Source organism: Microtus ochrogaster, chromosome 4, assembly GCF_000317375.1.
Source record: "Microtus ochrogaster isolate Prairie Vole_2 chromosome 4, MicOch1.0, whole genome shotgun sequence".
In the NCBI taxonomy this organism is placed as follows: Eukaryota; Metazoa; Chordata; class Mammalia; order Rodentia; family Cricetidae; genus Microtus; species Microtus ochrogaster.
Genome location: NC_022011.1, coordinates 24,595,874 through 24,611,184, shown reverse-complemented (window position 1 = coordinate 24,611,184; position 15,311 = coordinate 24,595,874). Strand labels below are relative to the sequence as shown.

At 45.8% G+C, this 15,311-nt stretch overlaps 1 protein-coding gene across 1 annotated transcript; it reads right to left on the bottom strand.

Moving 5' to 3' along the window:
• Positions 1-3,130: 3,130 nt before the first annotated feature.
• On the bottom strand, positions 3,131-14,276 carry Dynlrb2 (dynein light chain roadblock-type 2). Its single transcript, XM_005345724.2, has 4 exons — positions 14,196-14,276; positions 11,785-11,860; positions 4,378-4,545; positions 3,131-3,373 (listed from the first exon to the last, which is right to left on the bottom strand). Exons 1-4 carry the CDS (start codon positions 14,196-14,198, stop codon positions 3,330-3,332), a joined length of 291 nt encoding a protein of 96 aa, XP_005345781.1. The 5' UTR covers positions 14,199-14,276; the 3' UTR covers positions 3,131-3,329.
• Positions 14,277-15,311: the final 1,035 nt, after the last annotated feature.

Here is a 15,311-nt window from a genome sequence, read left to right as displayed (position 1 = left end):
ACCCCAGAAGCGTGCCTGTCGACTGTTGAAGGTGTATCCAGCGGTATCATCACCCTGAGACTGCGTCCACTCCTTTCTTATTTCCCTGCCATCTGTTCCGCTCTGCCCCAGCTGCACATGGTTGCATGTTCTGGGGGTTGCTAGATACGGAGTGTAGAGAGCTGAGGGAGTGGGTCGGTCTGTGCAGCTGTGAGGAGTTGCCATCCATACTGGGGTGAGACTTTGATGATTTGGGGTCCACCCACACTACTATTAAGTAACCCCCTCACCATGCTCTAAAGTTACCCCTTACTTCTGCTCTGTAAGGAATGCCCCCTGCTCTGTAAAGAAACCCCCTGCTCTGTAAGGAACCCCCACCCTGCTCTGTAAGGTACCCCCACCCTGCTCTGTCAGGAACCCCCACCCTGCTCTGTAAGGAACCCTCACCCCTGCTCTCTGAGGAGCCCCCACCCTGCTCTGTCAGGAACCCTCACCCCTGCTCTGTAAGGAACCCCTCACCCATGCTCTATAAGGAGCCCCCACCCTGCTCTGTAAGGAGCCCTCACCCCTGCTCTCTGAGGAACCCCTATGAACTCCTTGATTCCCCACGTTGGACTTCGGTAGGCTTGCTCTCTGTTCTGTCAGTGTTACTCTATCTGGGAAAGCAGGTGTTTGTCTTTATTTCCTCAGGGAGAAGTTCATGACACATGGGTCAACTCCATGTCCAGCCTTACAGAATGAACACCCTAGAGAGTGTTGCCAGCAATGAATGTCCCAACCTGTCCAGAGACCTCTGAGCTTCAATTAGCAGAGGTGACTGTGCAATGGAAGGCTGGAGACCCCTCCCTGACTCTCAGGACATGAGCCACTACTATATTATTAAATCCTTATTTGGACATTTGCCCACCAACTGGAAAGTCTTCCGGTCCCAAACATCACCCAGTTTTCCTCATTATCAATATGAGCAAATATTATTGAATGAATATAATCAGTTCATCTCTTTTCTCCATCTCAAGGGACATTGCATGATTTTCTAACAGAGGGAGGGGTAGCAAGGATGTTTTGCTTTGTGCCAAACACATATTGGAGATAACTTTAATTTTTTGAAAGCCGCAGAAAGAGGATGGAGAGATGGATCAGGGGTTTAGAGTTCTTAGTGCGTTAGCAGAGGACCCAGGTTTGGTTTCCAGAGTAGCGCACAACCACCTGTAACTTCAGCTCTAGGAGATCTGCTGCCCTCTGCTGGCCTCCACAGTCATCTGCATTCATGTACACACACACACACACACACACACACACACACACACACACACTATGGTAACTTTGGCTTTAGAAGAAGATAGACAGTCTCATATTAGAGCTCTGGACAGATCCCCCTAAGCCTCCAACGGAATGGCTCTGCTCCTCAGAGAGGAAGATGGGAAGTACATGGTGCTAACGATGTGTAGATATGCTTTCAGCTGGTTCATTAAACTTGACTTTGAGGCTTATTACTGTTAATATTTACGGTTAGGAATCTGTCCCTCTAGAGACTCTGCAAACAGCTCCCCCGTTGTTCAGGTAAATTTTACAGCTAGCTGGATTAAAAGAAGACACAGCATGAGCTCAGGCTTGCATTTCTCAGTGGGGAAAGAAAATCCACCAATGCCTTTGCATGAGCCTGGATTGCTAGTCTTTATGTGCAGTCATCTTTGAAATATAGCTCGTGTGTTATGAATCTATGCGGTTGTGAGTCCCAGAGGGAATAGGGGGGCCCATGCGCTGGAACAGAGATGTGGTACAAATTCCACGAGACAACATCCATATCGGTTGTTATTGGCTCTGATAAGTTCTTTGGTTCGCTGTCACAGTCTCTGCCTTCAACAGAGTTAACTCTGGGTGCACACTGAGGAAGGTCTTCTGTGAGTTACCTGCCCTGTGGGGAAGAGGCCGTCCTCCCCGAAGGAGCCCATATGGAGTCCTGGCATTTGCAGCGGTGCAGTCTGCACTTGCCAGAGATTTCACACCACTCTGTCTCAAATGGGGCTTGAAATTTTTGACTTGGCCCGACAGAAGGATGTGGCTTTACTACTCAGTCATGCATCCTGCTCGTGAGCTCTGGGTGGGCTGGGAAGCTAAGGGGTGATGACAGATTTAGGATTCAACTGTTACTTCTGTGTATTTTAAAACAGCATGCAATGCTGTATCCTCTGAAAGCATTTTTGGAGGATGTGGGGGGATCTCATACGAGCCCCTAATAAGGGCGTGTATGCCAATTCCACGGGCATACCCAGACCACTTCAAACTCATATCCCTGATGTCTTGAGAATACCTGGACCAGGCTCAGGTGAAATATTTACCAAGGGTTTGGGCAAGTGAGCTCTCTGATCCTTTCTAGCTCTGAAATTTTGCAAATCTTAAGAGGAACAGGACCACCCTCCTCCTTAATGTATTCTTTGTTTTTTTTTGGTTTCTAAAAAGATCTCGTGTATACTGAATTATCAGAAGACACTGAAGCTGTCCAGGAATGGACTGTATGATTGTACCCAGACTTTATTGAGATGATAGGAGAGAAAAACCCTTTACCCATGACAATGATCTCAGCTGAGGAACCTGTAATATAGAATGCATCAAGATAGGATTTGTGAGTCTGAGGAGCTGAGTCAGGGAGTAAGAGCATGTTCAGCACAGCCTGAGGACCAGAGTTTGAATCCCCATCACCCATGTAAAAAGCCAGACACAGCTCTGTACTGTACATCTGTATCCTCAGCACTGTGATATGGATAGGGGAAAGAGGATGTGTGGGGTTTGCTGGGCCACAACCTAGTTCCAGAGTCAAGGGATTAACATGGGGAATGACAGAGCAGGTCACTGGCACCTTCTGGCCTGTGCTGAGGTGGTCCCTGTTGGTGGCGCCCTTTGGGGAGGTCTGGGGAGGTTTGGGGAACCTTTAGGATGTGGAGCCTTGTTGGGAGAAGTATGGCACTGGAGGTGAGCTTGGGAGATGTCTAGCCTCGTCTTGTTTTCGGGTTCACTCTGCTTTCTGGGTGTGGATGAAAACCACCCTCTCCGCTGCCTGTTGTCCCCCCTCAGCTGCCATGCCTCCACTGTCCCTATGGATTCTCCTTGAGTGTGTGTGTGTGTGTGTGTGTGTGTGTTATTTAAAAGCAGATTCATAGATGACAGAAATTGTTTATTATACAGCAAAAGCAAAAGACCACAGTATGGTCAAAAGGGACTAAGGGAGACGTGTAGAGTGTTTCATTTTCAAAACAGGAGAGCATGTCTCCAGACTCAGGGTCAATTTTACGGGCTGGAGGAGTGAAGGGCTTCCAGGTGTCGTCACGAAGACTGGGTGGGCCGCAGCAGGTCTACTCACAGGGGTTCTGGATGACAATCAGAAGATACTCCTTATCTAGGGAGAGACATGAATCAAGTTAATTTGCATCTAACCCATGAACACTTCAGCTAGCCTGCTCTCTTCCGAACACCACAAGGACATCGTGGGGACAATGGCTGCACATCAGAATTACCATGGCGCACTGGAAAAGTTGAGAGCACATAGACTTGGTCCTGCATTAATAATTTCACTTATTTGCTGTTCCCGGCATGGCTAATTTGAATAAATATCCTACAAGTGGTATTTGTGTGCAGCAGTAGATAAAGCTTTATCTACTTGTCTGATGTGCTCCTGTGCTAGACGCTAGGTTTATGACCATAACACAATAACTCAGAAACTCAGTGAACGTAATTCCTTCAAGGAAGTCACTCTGTGGCCATGTCTCCCAGTTGACCAGCTGGTGACACGCACCTCACAGGGAGGCAACACGCAACTCGCCTAGGACGCACCTCTTACTTTATTCCCAGATGGGTCACTTCTGCCACTATTCTGAGAGTCTGTGTGCTATTCTGCCATTTATGGACCTGTTTTTAAATAACACGCATGCACACGTGCACGTGCGTGCACACACACGCTTAAAAAGATAAAAACTAAAGGAGAGGCCATAATGACAGTTGAGGCATGGCAGCTGAGGGGGCCAGAGCAGGCAGCTAAGAGAGCGTTTTCCAATCACCCTCAGGAATCAGGGCCAACTGAAAGCCGGATGGGAGTGGGGATTCCCCAAGCCCGTCTCCAGTGATGTCCTAATCCACACACTGGTTATTTTGATAAATAGGAAGCGTAAATTGGTAAAATTCAGCTTGGGCAACGACTAAATTATTTGCTAATTTCATACAATATTTGAGTTTGGCTCTTCAGAACGGAACATCTTTGTTTTCGTAATGAAAGAGCTTGCTGCCTCCCCTTGCATATTGCAATCTGTACCCTCGCCAAGACTTGATAATCCCTCAGTCTTCGAAGCAAGGCTTAACCAGTAAAGTGGAAAAGCATTTGAAGTATGAAACGGCCTGTCCAGTTACCTGGGGCTACCATGATTTCATGTTTCTTCGATCTGATCCTGAGGAAAGTCAGATCGTTCTGAGGGTCAATGTCCCGGACCGTGCTCTTGGCCTTCATGGTCAGCTGATGGAGAAGCCCCGCGTACTGGACCGTTGTCGAGTTGTCCAGGGTAGTTCGGATTGGAATGCCTGTGATGAGATGTAACTTGGAGTTACGTTTCTCCGAATTGTAAGGGAGATGCGTACATTGTAAAATCTACTAGAGATCACTTATCCTTACAGATGGAGAAAAGCTGATTGGGTGGGGGGGGGTATTACTTACTAGCTGGCACCAATTTTAGCTGTCTGTTTGTTTTACCACCTTTTTGTCTCCATTTAGAGTTTTAAATAGAGATGAGTCAAGAGCTGTTTACAAGTTTGACTGTGGCTTTCTCAGCATTGAAGTCAGAACCCACGAGCTTCCCTTGCTAATAATGTTATTCCCATTACTGCATGCTTTTATTTTATGGATTTGTTGTAATGGGATCAATATATTATTTGTTCATTTGGTAGCTTACATTTTTAACAGTGAATGTGTTGTGAATATTTTGTGCATAAATCATCTGGAAGCTGTTAATTGATTGTTTTAATCTTAATCATGTGTATATATATGATTTAATTCTAATTGCATATATATGCATTATCAAGGCATACCACTTATGAAATATGTGGTTTATAATGTGGCATTTTTGTCTGCTTCCCTGGAACAAGAGATACAAAGGGCCAGCATTACTTAAGCCAGGGAGTCTATTCAGCAGGAGCACTGCAAATTTCTAACTCTTCCCACAGTGCTTTGCAAGCAAATTTTAGGTTAGAAAATTATGGTAACAAGGAGCCTGACTTTTCTGGGTGAGTGTCCCTGGCTTGTGTTTATTTTCTACTGGAGCATTATTAAATTTGGCCTCTTGTTCACTCTGTTGGTGTATTATATGAGATTAAAACAGATTAAATCTACTGATTTAATTAAAAAATTCTAGCCAGACAAATTTGCAAGTCTGAGTCAATTCAGTTCAAAGCTACGGAGCCCCAGTTGGGCCACCCAGCACCCAGTGTGCATTATGTGGCAGGCACCAAGTTAGGTGCTCCATCCCCATTATATCTGATCAGAGATAACCTTTATATTGGGAACTGCAAGACAGGAATAAACATTTCAAAGTGTGCCCTCACTTCAGGGGAACACATAACAGGAGTCTGTCCGGGATTGCTGTCAAATCTCTTAAGCATCTGTAAAAAGGCCAGTCAACAAAAGTCCAAAGCCTCTCTTGGGTTTTCCTTCACAAAGCAGAGCTCCAGAAACTAACGCCAAAAAGGATCATTTTGCAGCGTCAAATGATTACTATCTTAGAATTTTATTAAGTCTTCATGACTCTGGGACACTGTCAGTTTTGACTTTGAAACCAACAAAACTTCCTTTTGGCGATAACACTGTCTCCAGAACAGTAACAAAAGGTTGTCCAGTATTCACAGCATGACCTATTCTGTAGATGAGGTATCATGGAAAACCATTCATTTCCATAATATTATGTCTTGGCCACTTTCTTCCCAAGGGAAATCTGTTGTCTTTCATAGCCGAGAAGTCACAAATCATGGATCTGCAGCCAGCGGGAAGCAGTGGGGTAGCAGGCACCCAACTTCTAGAGAAGATTTTGGACAGACAGTTTTGTTTCATATCTTAAACACTGACAACCACTGACGTCTGAATTGCTCAGTGTCAGGATAAGAAATAGAACCAGAATAAATTCTTCAAAGTGTAGATGACAAGGCTTGGGCTGCTGAAGCTGTCTGTCCATAATCCAGGCCAATAAATAAAAGAGGCCAGCTCTCTGAAGAACACATGCAAACTGTGGAAGCAGGATGTTTTCACTCTCAGACACTTGAAAACAGACAACCAAGAGGTCAGGGTTGGGGATTTAGCTCGATGACAAAGTGCTTGCGCAACAAATGCAAGGCCCTGGGTTTTGCTCCCCGCCCCTGGTTCCCCAGACCAACCAAAACAACCAGTCGGGAAGTATTTAGTGAGTTCTTGCTTTGTACCAGTTATAGCGAATTTATTAAGAAGTAATTTTTAGGCTGGGTGTGCGAGTGGATGCCTTTAACACCAGTGCTTTAGAGACCCAGACAGGAAAATGGCTGTGAGTTTGAGGCCAGCTCTTTCATGGAAACAAAGCCAAAAATGATTTCAGTATGTGGCATAAAGTTCAGTCACTTGCTTTGGTGTGTGTGCGCGCGTGTGCGTGCGTGTGTGTGTATGTGTGTGTGTGTGCGTGCGTGCATGTGTGTGTGTGTGTGTGTGCGTGTGTGTGCGCATGCGTGCGTGTGTGTGTGTGTGTGTGTGTGTGTCTGCGTGCACACGTAGGGCAAAGACCAACCACAGGTGTCAGGTGTCATCCTCAGGGATGTTGTGTATCTCCTGTGGGACAGAGTATTTTGCTGGCCTGGAACTCGCCAGTTAAGATCTATCAGCTGCAGCTGGCTAGTGAACCCAGCAATCCCCTGTCTGCATCTCTGGTGCTGAGATTATAAGTGGCCACCACCTCACCCACTGGGAATAGAACTCAGGTCCTTGTGCTTTCAGGGTGAGCTCTTTACTGACTGAGTCATCTCTCCAGCCTCAGCCACCTCCTGTCTGAGAAGCAGTCATAGGTCCTAGTTTCCTCCAGTCCCATGTAGGAATACACTAAAGGTGGTTGAGAATCGCCTTGATTGATCACTCATGTGATTGCTATAATCTATGCCTAGGCTAGTCCTCCCCTCCCCTTCCTTCTTTCCTTCCTTCTTTCCTCCCTTCCTTCCTTCCCCCATTTTTTTCCTGTGCTACTTGGGGATCAGAATTCATAGCCTCACGTTTGTGAAGTGAGCCCTCTTCCAGTTGGGCTATATCCTTCACCTCGCCCTCTGTCTTTCTCATATTTGAGCGTATTCATGTACCTGACTGTGTGAACAATTAGGAAATACTGACTACTGCTTTGTATCCTAGTTTTTCAGATAATGACAAGCAATTCCCCACCATTCTTCAAGAATATGTATTTGTGTGTATAGTTTCTATTTTAGAAATAGACTATTTAGAAATACCCTAATATTTTCATTTAATACCTTCAGGAAATTTTTGGTAGGACCCATAAGGCTCAACGATTTAACAGGCAATCGAATGTCTGCTTGGTAGTATGTAGCTTACCTCCTGATGGGCATTTAGACTGTTCTCAATCTATGACTTCCATCAACAAGGCTGCATAACCTATCATTGCACATTTATTTGTTTGGGTAGGAGACGTTTCCAAAACCGAGCTCCCTGAACAAAACATATGAACATTTTAAAATTTGATATTGTTGGATTTATGGCAGTGCTCTGGAATATGACTGCCTGTCATCCCGAGAAGCTGGGAGTCATTATTTCAGCTTGCCATCTGCAGCTGCGCATTTGTGCTTTGGCGGGTCGATTGTATTTCAGAAGCAAAGGAGCCAACTGGCTGAATGACTGATAAAATCTAATGATATTCAAATGATGAATTATTGGACGTGTCAAGAATATTTAAAGTCAAAAGCCTATAGCAACTGGGCTTATCCATGAAAGACTATATGAGAACTTTGCGTACTTGGGAGGTAGATGTTTGCGTATTGGTCTTATGATGAGTGCTCTTATAAACGGGAAACTAAAATGAATAAAGGAGCCACTGTCGTCAAAACCTAGGCCACTCAGACACAGAAATCACGTCTTCTTTCTTGTCTTGAATGGAAAACCTGTGTCTTAGACATGAATAAAGAAAGTGGACCAGGCAAGCTGATAACAATGTTAAAATATTGTCTATGAGTCCCGTTGGCCACAACCACTGGCAGAACAAGGGAGTGGCGGTAGTGTCCTGGGGACCTGCCTTTAGTACTAAATGCCCAGGACTTCTGAAGGCCCTGAAGCTGAACTGGGTGCCTCCAGCCACACTTGAGAAGGCTGTGAAGATTGTTTTGTTACATTCAGGTCACATGGCTTATACCGTACGCCATTAGGAAACAGCCCTGACACGCTCTGGTCATTAACCACCTGACCACAAAAGCAAGCTGGGGAACAGGTTAATTTGAAGTCAGGTAAAAATCAAGTTTCCGCAACCTTTACAAATGCCTTGATTCCTGACTTGGTATTATTCTAGTGGCAGTTAGGGGAAAGCAGATGGTATTTAAAAATAACATTTTTGTTGCTTTCATCAAGAAATTGAGAGAAACTTTCCCCCAAAACCTTACTTCTAATTCCACTACTTGGGGAGAATCACTCTGATATCTGAACCTTTCCTTCCTCACTCTTTATTTGGTTTTGGGGTTTTTTTGCGGGAGGGGATGGAGTGCCACAAAGCGTAGATTGGCCTCAAACTGACTGAGGGTGACCTTGAACTCCTTCACTGCCCCAGTTCTTGGATCATAGGCCTTTCCCACCAAGTCCTATTTCTTCAGTAAAACCCAAGGCCTTATGCAGGTTAGGCAGATCCTCTACCAACTGAGCCACATCCCCAGCCCCCCAGTGTTTACTTGAAATACGCATATGCACCTGGCTGTTTAAAGGATCCCAAAAGGCTTCCTGTTGCTTCATTCCCTTTTGTTCTTGGATCCAAATCTTTTTTCCACCACGCTTTGGTGTGGTATCCTTCCTGTATCTGATGTGCCTCACCAGGACTGGGCGCTTTAGATTAAGGCATTGACCTGGGCACCACGGGAGCCTGTGCCTACACTGGGTTGAAGTGTTCTCCCAAACTTAAGTCCACTGACACTTCAGAAGACAGTCTTGTTTGGAAAGAGCTTCCCCATAGATGCAATCAGTTAAAACGAAGTCATACTGGCTGGGGCAGACCACGGGGCCACTGGCAGTGGCACCAGGATTTGTCCCTGCTGCTTGTACTGACTTTTTGGAACCCATTCTCTTTGGATGCATACCTTGCTCAACCTGGATATAGTGGGGAGGGCCTTGGTCCTTCCTTGGAGCAATGTGCCTGGCACTTTCTGGGGAGTGGATGGGAGTGGGGCGCGCGGGGGGGGGGGGGGGGGGGGGGGGGGGGGGGGGGGGGGGGGAAGGTGGAGGGTATGGGAGGAGGAGAGGAAATGAAAATTGGGATTGGTACATAAAATTAAAAAAGATAGTTTGTTTTCTTTTTTTTAACAAATATATTTTTTTTTAAAAAAAAAGGAGAAAAAAAATGAAGCCATACTGAATTAGGGTAGGCCATCATAGTTATAGACTAGGGAAACCTGTCTGTAGGCTAAGCAACACTGATGGTTGACCAGCACTAGAAACTAGTAAGAGGTCAGGAAGCTGGTCCAGTCATACAGTGCTCAGAAAGACCATGACTCAGGGGCATGCTAGCTTCAAGTTCAATCTTCTAGGTAGAGATATAACAAATTTTCACTGATTTTTGTGTGTGTGTGGTGGATAGGCACACACATGCATGAGTGCGTGCGTGTGTGTGTGTGTGTGTGTGTGTGTGTGTGTGTGTGTGTGCATGTACATGGCTGCATGTGCAGGTCAGATGCTGACATTAGGAGTCTTTCTCATTAGTTTTACTTTATTTTACTGGAACAGGGTCTCTCAGAGAACTTGGAACTTACTGATTCATTAGGGCTGCCTGGCCCGGGAGCTGTGGGGATACCCTTATCTCCTCTTTCCCAAATACTGGTGTTCCAGGAGCACAGCTGTTGCGTCTACCTTTTCACATGGGTGCTGGGGATCCGAACTCAGGTCCTCATGCTTGTTCAGCGAGCAATTCACTGAGGGAGCCATCGCCCTAGCACCTATTTCTGTTCTTCAAAGACAATGAGCATGTATGTGGCATTTGTTGCCACAGCCAAAGCAAACTTGCAAGGCATCTCTGCTAAATCACACGGGCGGCTCGTGCAAGTTGGGGTGGGAGACCCTTGGAAGCAGAATCGGTTTGACCAGAGCCACACCAAGAGCTGACCACTTCCTGGAAATAGACGGCCCAGCTTTTCACTTCCTGTATGGACAATCCTAACTCCTTCTTCCTCAATCCCCCAGGCTCAATGAATTTATCACCACATGCATTTGGCGGAGTTATTTTTTTTTTATTTTATCCAACAAACCAAATGTGACCTCTGCAAATCTCAACTAAATAAAAGTTCTCAAAAATTCTTTAATTAGAATTCTGTTAACGGTTGGCAATTAAACTATACCCTTGATAGTCTTCTCATCTAGCTGCCGCAACCACCAGGAACTCAGGTTGTGTTCCATCCTTAATGACAAGGAACCAGAGTTCAGAATTTCAAGTCTTTTAGCTGGTGATTGCACAATAGCATTTACTGATGGATTACACTAGAACACCCGAGCTGTGGATCAGCCAATTCTATGGTTGTACCCACTGCAGATTATTAGAAGAGGCTACTCTTATTTCGAAGAATTCTCTGGAGCAACGTTGGCACCCCTCACTTTTACAAATGCCAGAATTAGCAGTGGGGCAAGCAGGGACCTTTAAGAGACAGAACATGGAGCCATGAGCCAGGAAACATGCAATACAGAATCTTCTAATTTTGGGTACTTGCGTATGTGGGCACACCTGCACCTGTGCATATGTGGAAGCCAAAGGACAAGTTGTTGGAGTAACTCATTTCTTTCCACCACGTGGGTGCTGGTGATAGACCTCAGATCTCCAGGCTTGCCCGCAAGCACCTCTGCCCACTGAGCCACCTTGCAGGTTCACTATGCGGAGTCTTGTTGTGGATGGCTCAGAGACAGTGAGTCCCAGGCGAGTGTCCACATTTCCTAGCTGGGAATGCATTATTCCTTCCCGCCTGCTATTTACAAGACTATTGCAGAAATGCGATGAAATGATTCTGTGTTCGAGGGTCCTGGAGAGACTTGGGGGGCAGTGGAGGAAAGGGATGACTAAGATGCATTATATACTTATATGAAAGATACCTGCACAAGATTTCCAAACAATAAATTAAAATCATTATTAAAATAAATAAAAATGAATTGTAAACTTTTTTACCTAATATGATAAAAAGAAAATTTTAATTTTAAATGAATATTGAAGCTCTGTCCTGTAGCCTTTATAACATTAAGCTGAAAACAAACTGCCAATCACATAATTTTCCCTCTCTTCAATAAGAGAGCTTTGCTGGCCCTCCTGAAGGGATGTGAATGACCAGAGTTTCTGAAGAAGACACCGTGTAGTGTTTCTTAGGAATACGTAGGCATTGTAGGCAAAGTCTCTTAGATGGATGATTGGTATGTACTAAGTATCAATAGGTGTCTGATGAATTACTGCTAGGGCTGGGACAGACAAAACATGGTTTCAGTTCAGACTCTAAGGTAAGTGTCTCCATTCTTGACCCAATACATGAGTCCCCAGTTAGCATCTGTGTGTCAGGCTCAGTCAGTCTGTGGCAAGAAGTTACCTTCTGCATTGACCACCATCGTTCCAATGACCCCTTTGTGGCTCTGGATTCTCTTGAGGGTTTCCTCCACCTCTGTCTGCAAGAGATGAGGGCCACTATTAACCAGAAGGGCCTCTGTGGTGACATCAACTCTACAGAAAACAACTAGGAAGTTACCCAGTCCCCTAGTTCTTTAACTGAGGACTGGACGCTATGTGCTCGACTGTGTAAGAGGGGGGCTTAGAGCTGGCTGTTCCATCTCACGTGGGGACTGTGGAAGAAGCCTCCACTTGCATAGAACCTAGACAGACAGGCTTCAGTCCCAACAGAGACAGAGAAGGGTCCTCATTGGCTAGAAAAGCTGTGCTTGTTTTGCTTGTTTTTATATTGCCCAGAAAGCTACTATAGGTTCATCTTTTAGTAGCTCCCATTTCTGTTCTTACAAAAACTTCTTTTGTGTGTCTTAGTCCTTGAGCATTTACTGATCAACACTGTATCCTCCGAGTGTCCAAAAGCTGTCCTTGGTGAGACACCTTAGTTTCTTTTGACACCTCCACTTGGGATTCATTCTGGTGATTACTTACAAAGGGCGTCCTCTGGGGGTAGCATATTGCCGGATACTGGGTCTCTTGACTACAGTGGTTTGTGTCTTGGTTTAAGCTGAGTGTTTAGCTGTGAATGACTGGGACCCCACAGATGTTTTGTGTTCACCTTTATGAGCTCACTATCCATAAACCACTGTGTTCCCTGTGCTGCCATTTTGTTTTCAACAGCACATTGAGAGTCTTGACATTTCTTTGTAAAATATATTTTATTATTTTATGTGTATGGGTGTTGCCTGGGGATTCAACCTGGGTCCTCTGCAAGAGTATCTAGTGTTCTGAGCCACCAAGCCATCTCTCTAACCTCATAAAGATTCACTTGTGAGGTTTTTCCTCTGAGGCAGAGTTTCATACTATGTAGCTCAGGTTTGGTTTTGAATTTGCAGCAATTCTCCCACCTCAGCCTCCCGAGTTCAAGCAATTCTCCCACCTCAGCCTCCCGAGTTCAAGCAATTCTCCCACCTCAGCCTCCTGAGCACTGGGGCTGCAGAGAGGTTCTCCCATGCCCCACTTGGCCTGGAAACCATTTGATGAGAATTTAGTCCTATTATTTTTTTTCCCCAGCATCTCCCAAATGAACGTTAGGTTATTTCATTCAGAAATCTGTTTTCTTTTGCACCCAGTGTAGATGTGGGAGAACACTTATGAGTCTTTCCAATCTCAAGAGAGCAGGGGTTTTCTGAATTTGAGGAAATGGCATGTCTTTCCCCACTATGAATACTTAATAAGCATGTTCTTTAAATTACATCATGGCCCAAAGCTTAAAGAACTGCATCTGTAGAGCAGACTATTCGTTGCTCCCACAGGTTAAAAGCTGCCTCCCTGTTCACAAATAGAAACAATGGTAAAAACAGGGAAGAAAGTGTGTTTTTATATTTCACTGTCACGAGAGTCCTGAGCCTGAGGTGTCCTCTGAAAGTGAAAATAAGACATGGCCAGCGACAGTTATATCAAGGACATGATAGTGCCGGGAACTTGTTTTGTCCCATACACAGCCCTGGACAAAAGGAAGGAAGGAAGGAAGGAAGGAAGGAAGGAAGGAAGGAAAGAAGGAAAGAAGGAAAGAAAGAAGAAAGGAAGGAAGGAAAGGGAAGGGAGGGAGGGAGGGAGGGGAGGGAGGGAAGGGAGAAAAGGAAAGAAGGAAGAAAGAACAAAAGAAAGAAAAAGGAGTTGTTTTTCATGGGGTGAACCACTGAAACTTGGCATTTCTTGATCTTCCTTCTGGCTCAGAAGATCCCCAAACTACCAACGTTCTGAGCATTTTAGGAGATTGTCTACAGCTCCCCCAAAGCCACCAACTCCCCTCCCCTCCCCCTCCCTCCATTGCTCCTCTCCACTCCTTGCTCCTCCTTACCATTCCCTCTCCTCCAGGGTGCTTCTCTTCTGACTTCCAGAGCCCCCCACTGCCCCACCTCTTTCCCCTTCTCCTTCCCCCTTCCCTCTCTCTCCTTCCCTTTGCTTCCTTCTTTTATTCTTATTTTCCTCCCCCTCCCCTTCCCCTCCTTCTTCCCTCCTCCTCATCCTTCTCCTTCTTCCCCCTCTATTTCTCCCTCTCTCCCTCCCTCCCTCCCTCCCTCCCTCCTGATTTTCCTTTCTTCCCTTGTTGTCTCTTGCTCCCCTCCCTTCCCCTTCTCTTCTTCTCCTGGTCCCAGTGTTTCTACTGTTCTTTGCAAACTTCCCTGGCTCCTAGATTCACCTCAGCTCCTCCCCTGTCTCAATAAGCTCCCTTTCCAGCTGTCATCCCGTAAATAGTGAAGCCCTCCCAAGACAGCTGTGCCCATGGGTGTCGCCCACCCCTGCCCTTCCAGACATGGACCCAGCCAGATTTACCATCGCGCCTGTGGGACAGCTCCACTCTCAAGCCTGAGCTGCAGTTTCTGTGGTTGTCAACAACGCTTACTCCGTTGCTAGGAAACCAGGCAGGAAGTGGCTTCCAGAAAGCTGTGGGGCTGCGCCTGCGCAACCTTCAGGCTTGCGCAACCTTCAGGCTGTTTCAGAAGCGGGATTTCCTCACTGCCTCTGGCAGGCTGCTTCCCAGTCTAGCGAAAGGTTCTAGAAGGCAGGCAGAGGGAATTCCTTCCAGATATATCTCAAGGCAATGGGGTCGCTGTGGGAAGGGAACTCCTGTGTCTTGCGTGGGTCTGATTTCTCCCCCTTTCCATGGTTTCTGGAGATGTGGCAACCACTTGTCCCTGGAACCAGGCAAGTGCAGCCAACCACTCTACCTCCCTAGGCGAGGTATCTGATACCCGCGTGGGTGCATCATAATACCCACGTGAGATACAGTACTGTCTACTTGGGAAACCATAATACACTATGGATATGGTAGCATGCAGTGAGGATGCTCATGTCTGAACTAACTGGTTCCACTTATCACTGAATATTTGATTCTAGAGCTGAGGCAATCAAGAAAGGGTTGTAGGATGGTCTAGTGTTATTTCTGTTGCTGTGATAAAATACCGTGACAACGAGCAACTTAGGAGAAAGGGTCCGGTTTAGCTTACAATTCCAGGTTGCAATCATCATTGTGGGGGAGTCAAGGCAGGGACTTGAAGCAGCTAGTTAGATCCAGTCTCAGCAGAGAAAGAAAGACAGGAAGAAAGAGGGGAATGAGAAAGAGGAAGGGAGGAGAGAGAGAGAGAGAGAGAGAGAGAGAGAGAGAGAGAGAGAGAGAATGAGTGGATGCCTATGTTGGATTCCTTTTTTTCTCTAGTCCTTATACAATTCAGTACTTAGTTTAGGGAATAGTGCCTCTACATTTAGGCTGGGTCTTTCCCCATCAATTAACATAAGATAACCCCCATAGACATTTCCACAAACCGGCCTGATCCAGACAATCCCGCACTAAAACTTTTCCTCAGTGATTCTACATCGTGTCCTATTGGCAATTAAAACTAACAATCACACAGTAGAAGAGTGAATCGGAGGTGTGTGTGTGTTTGTGCG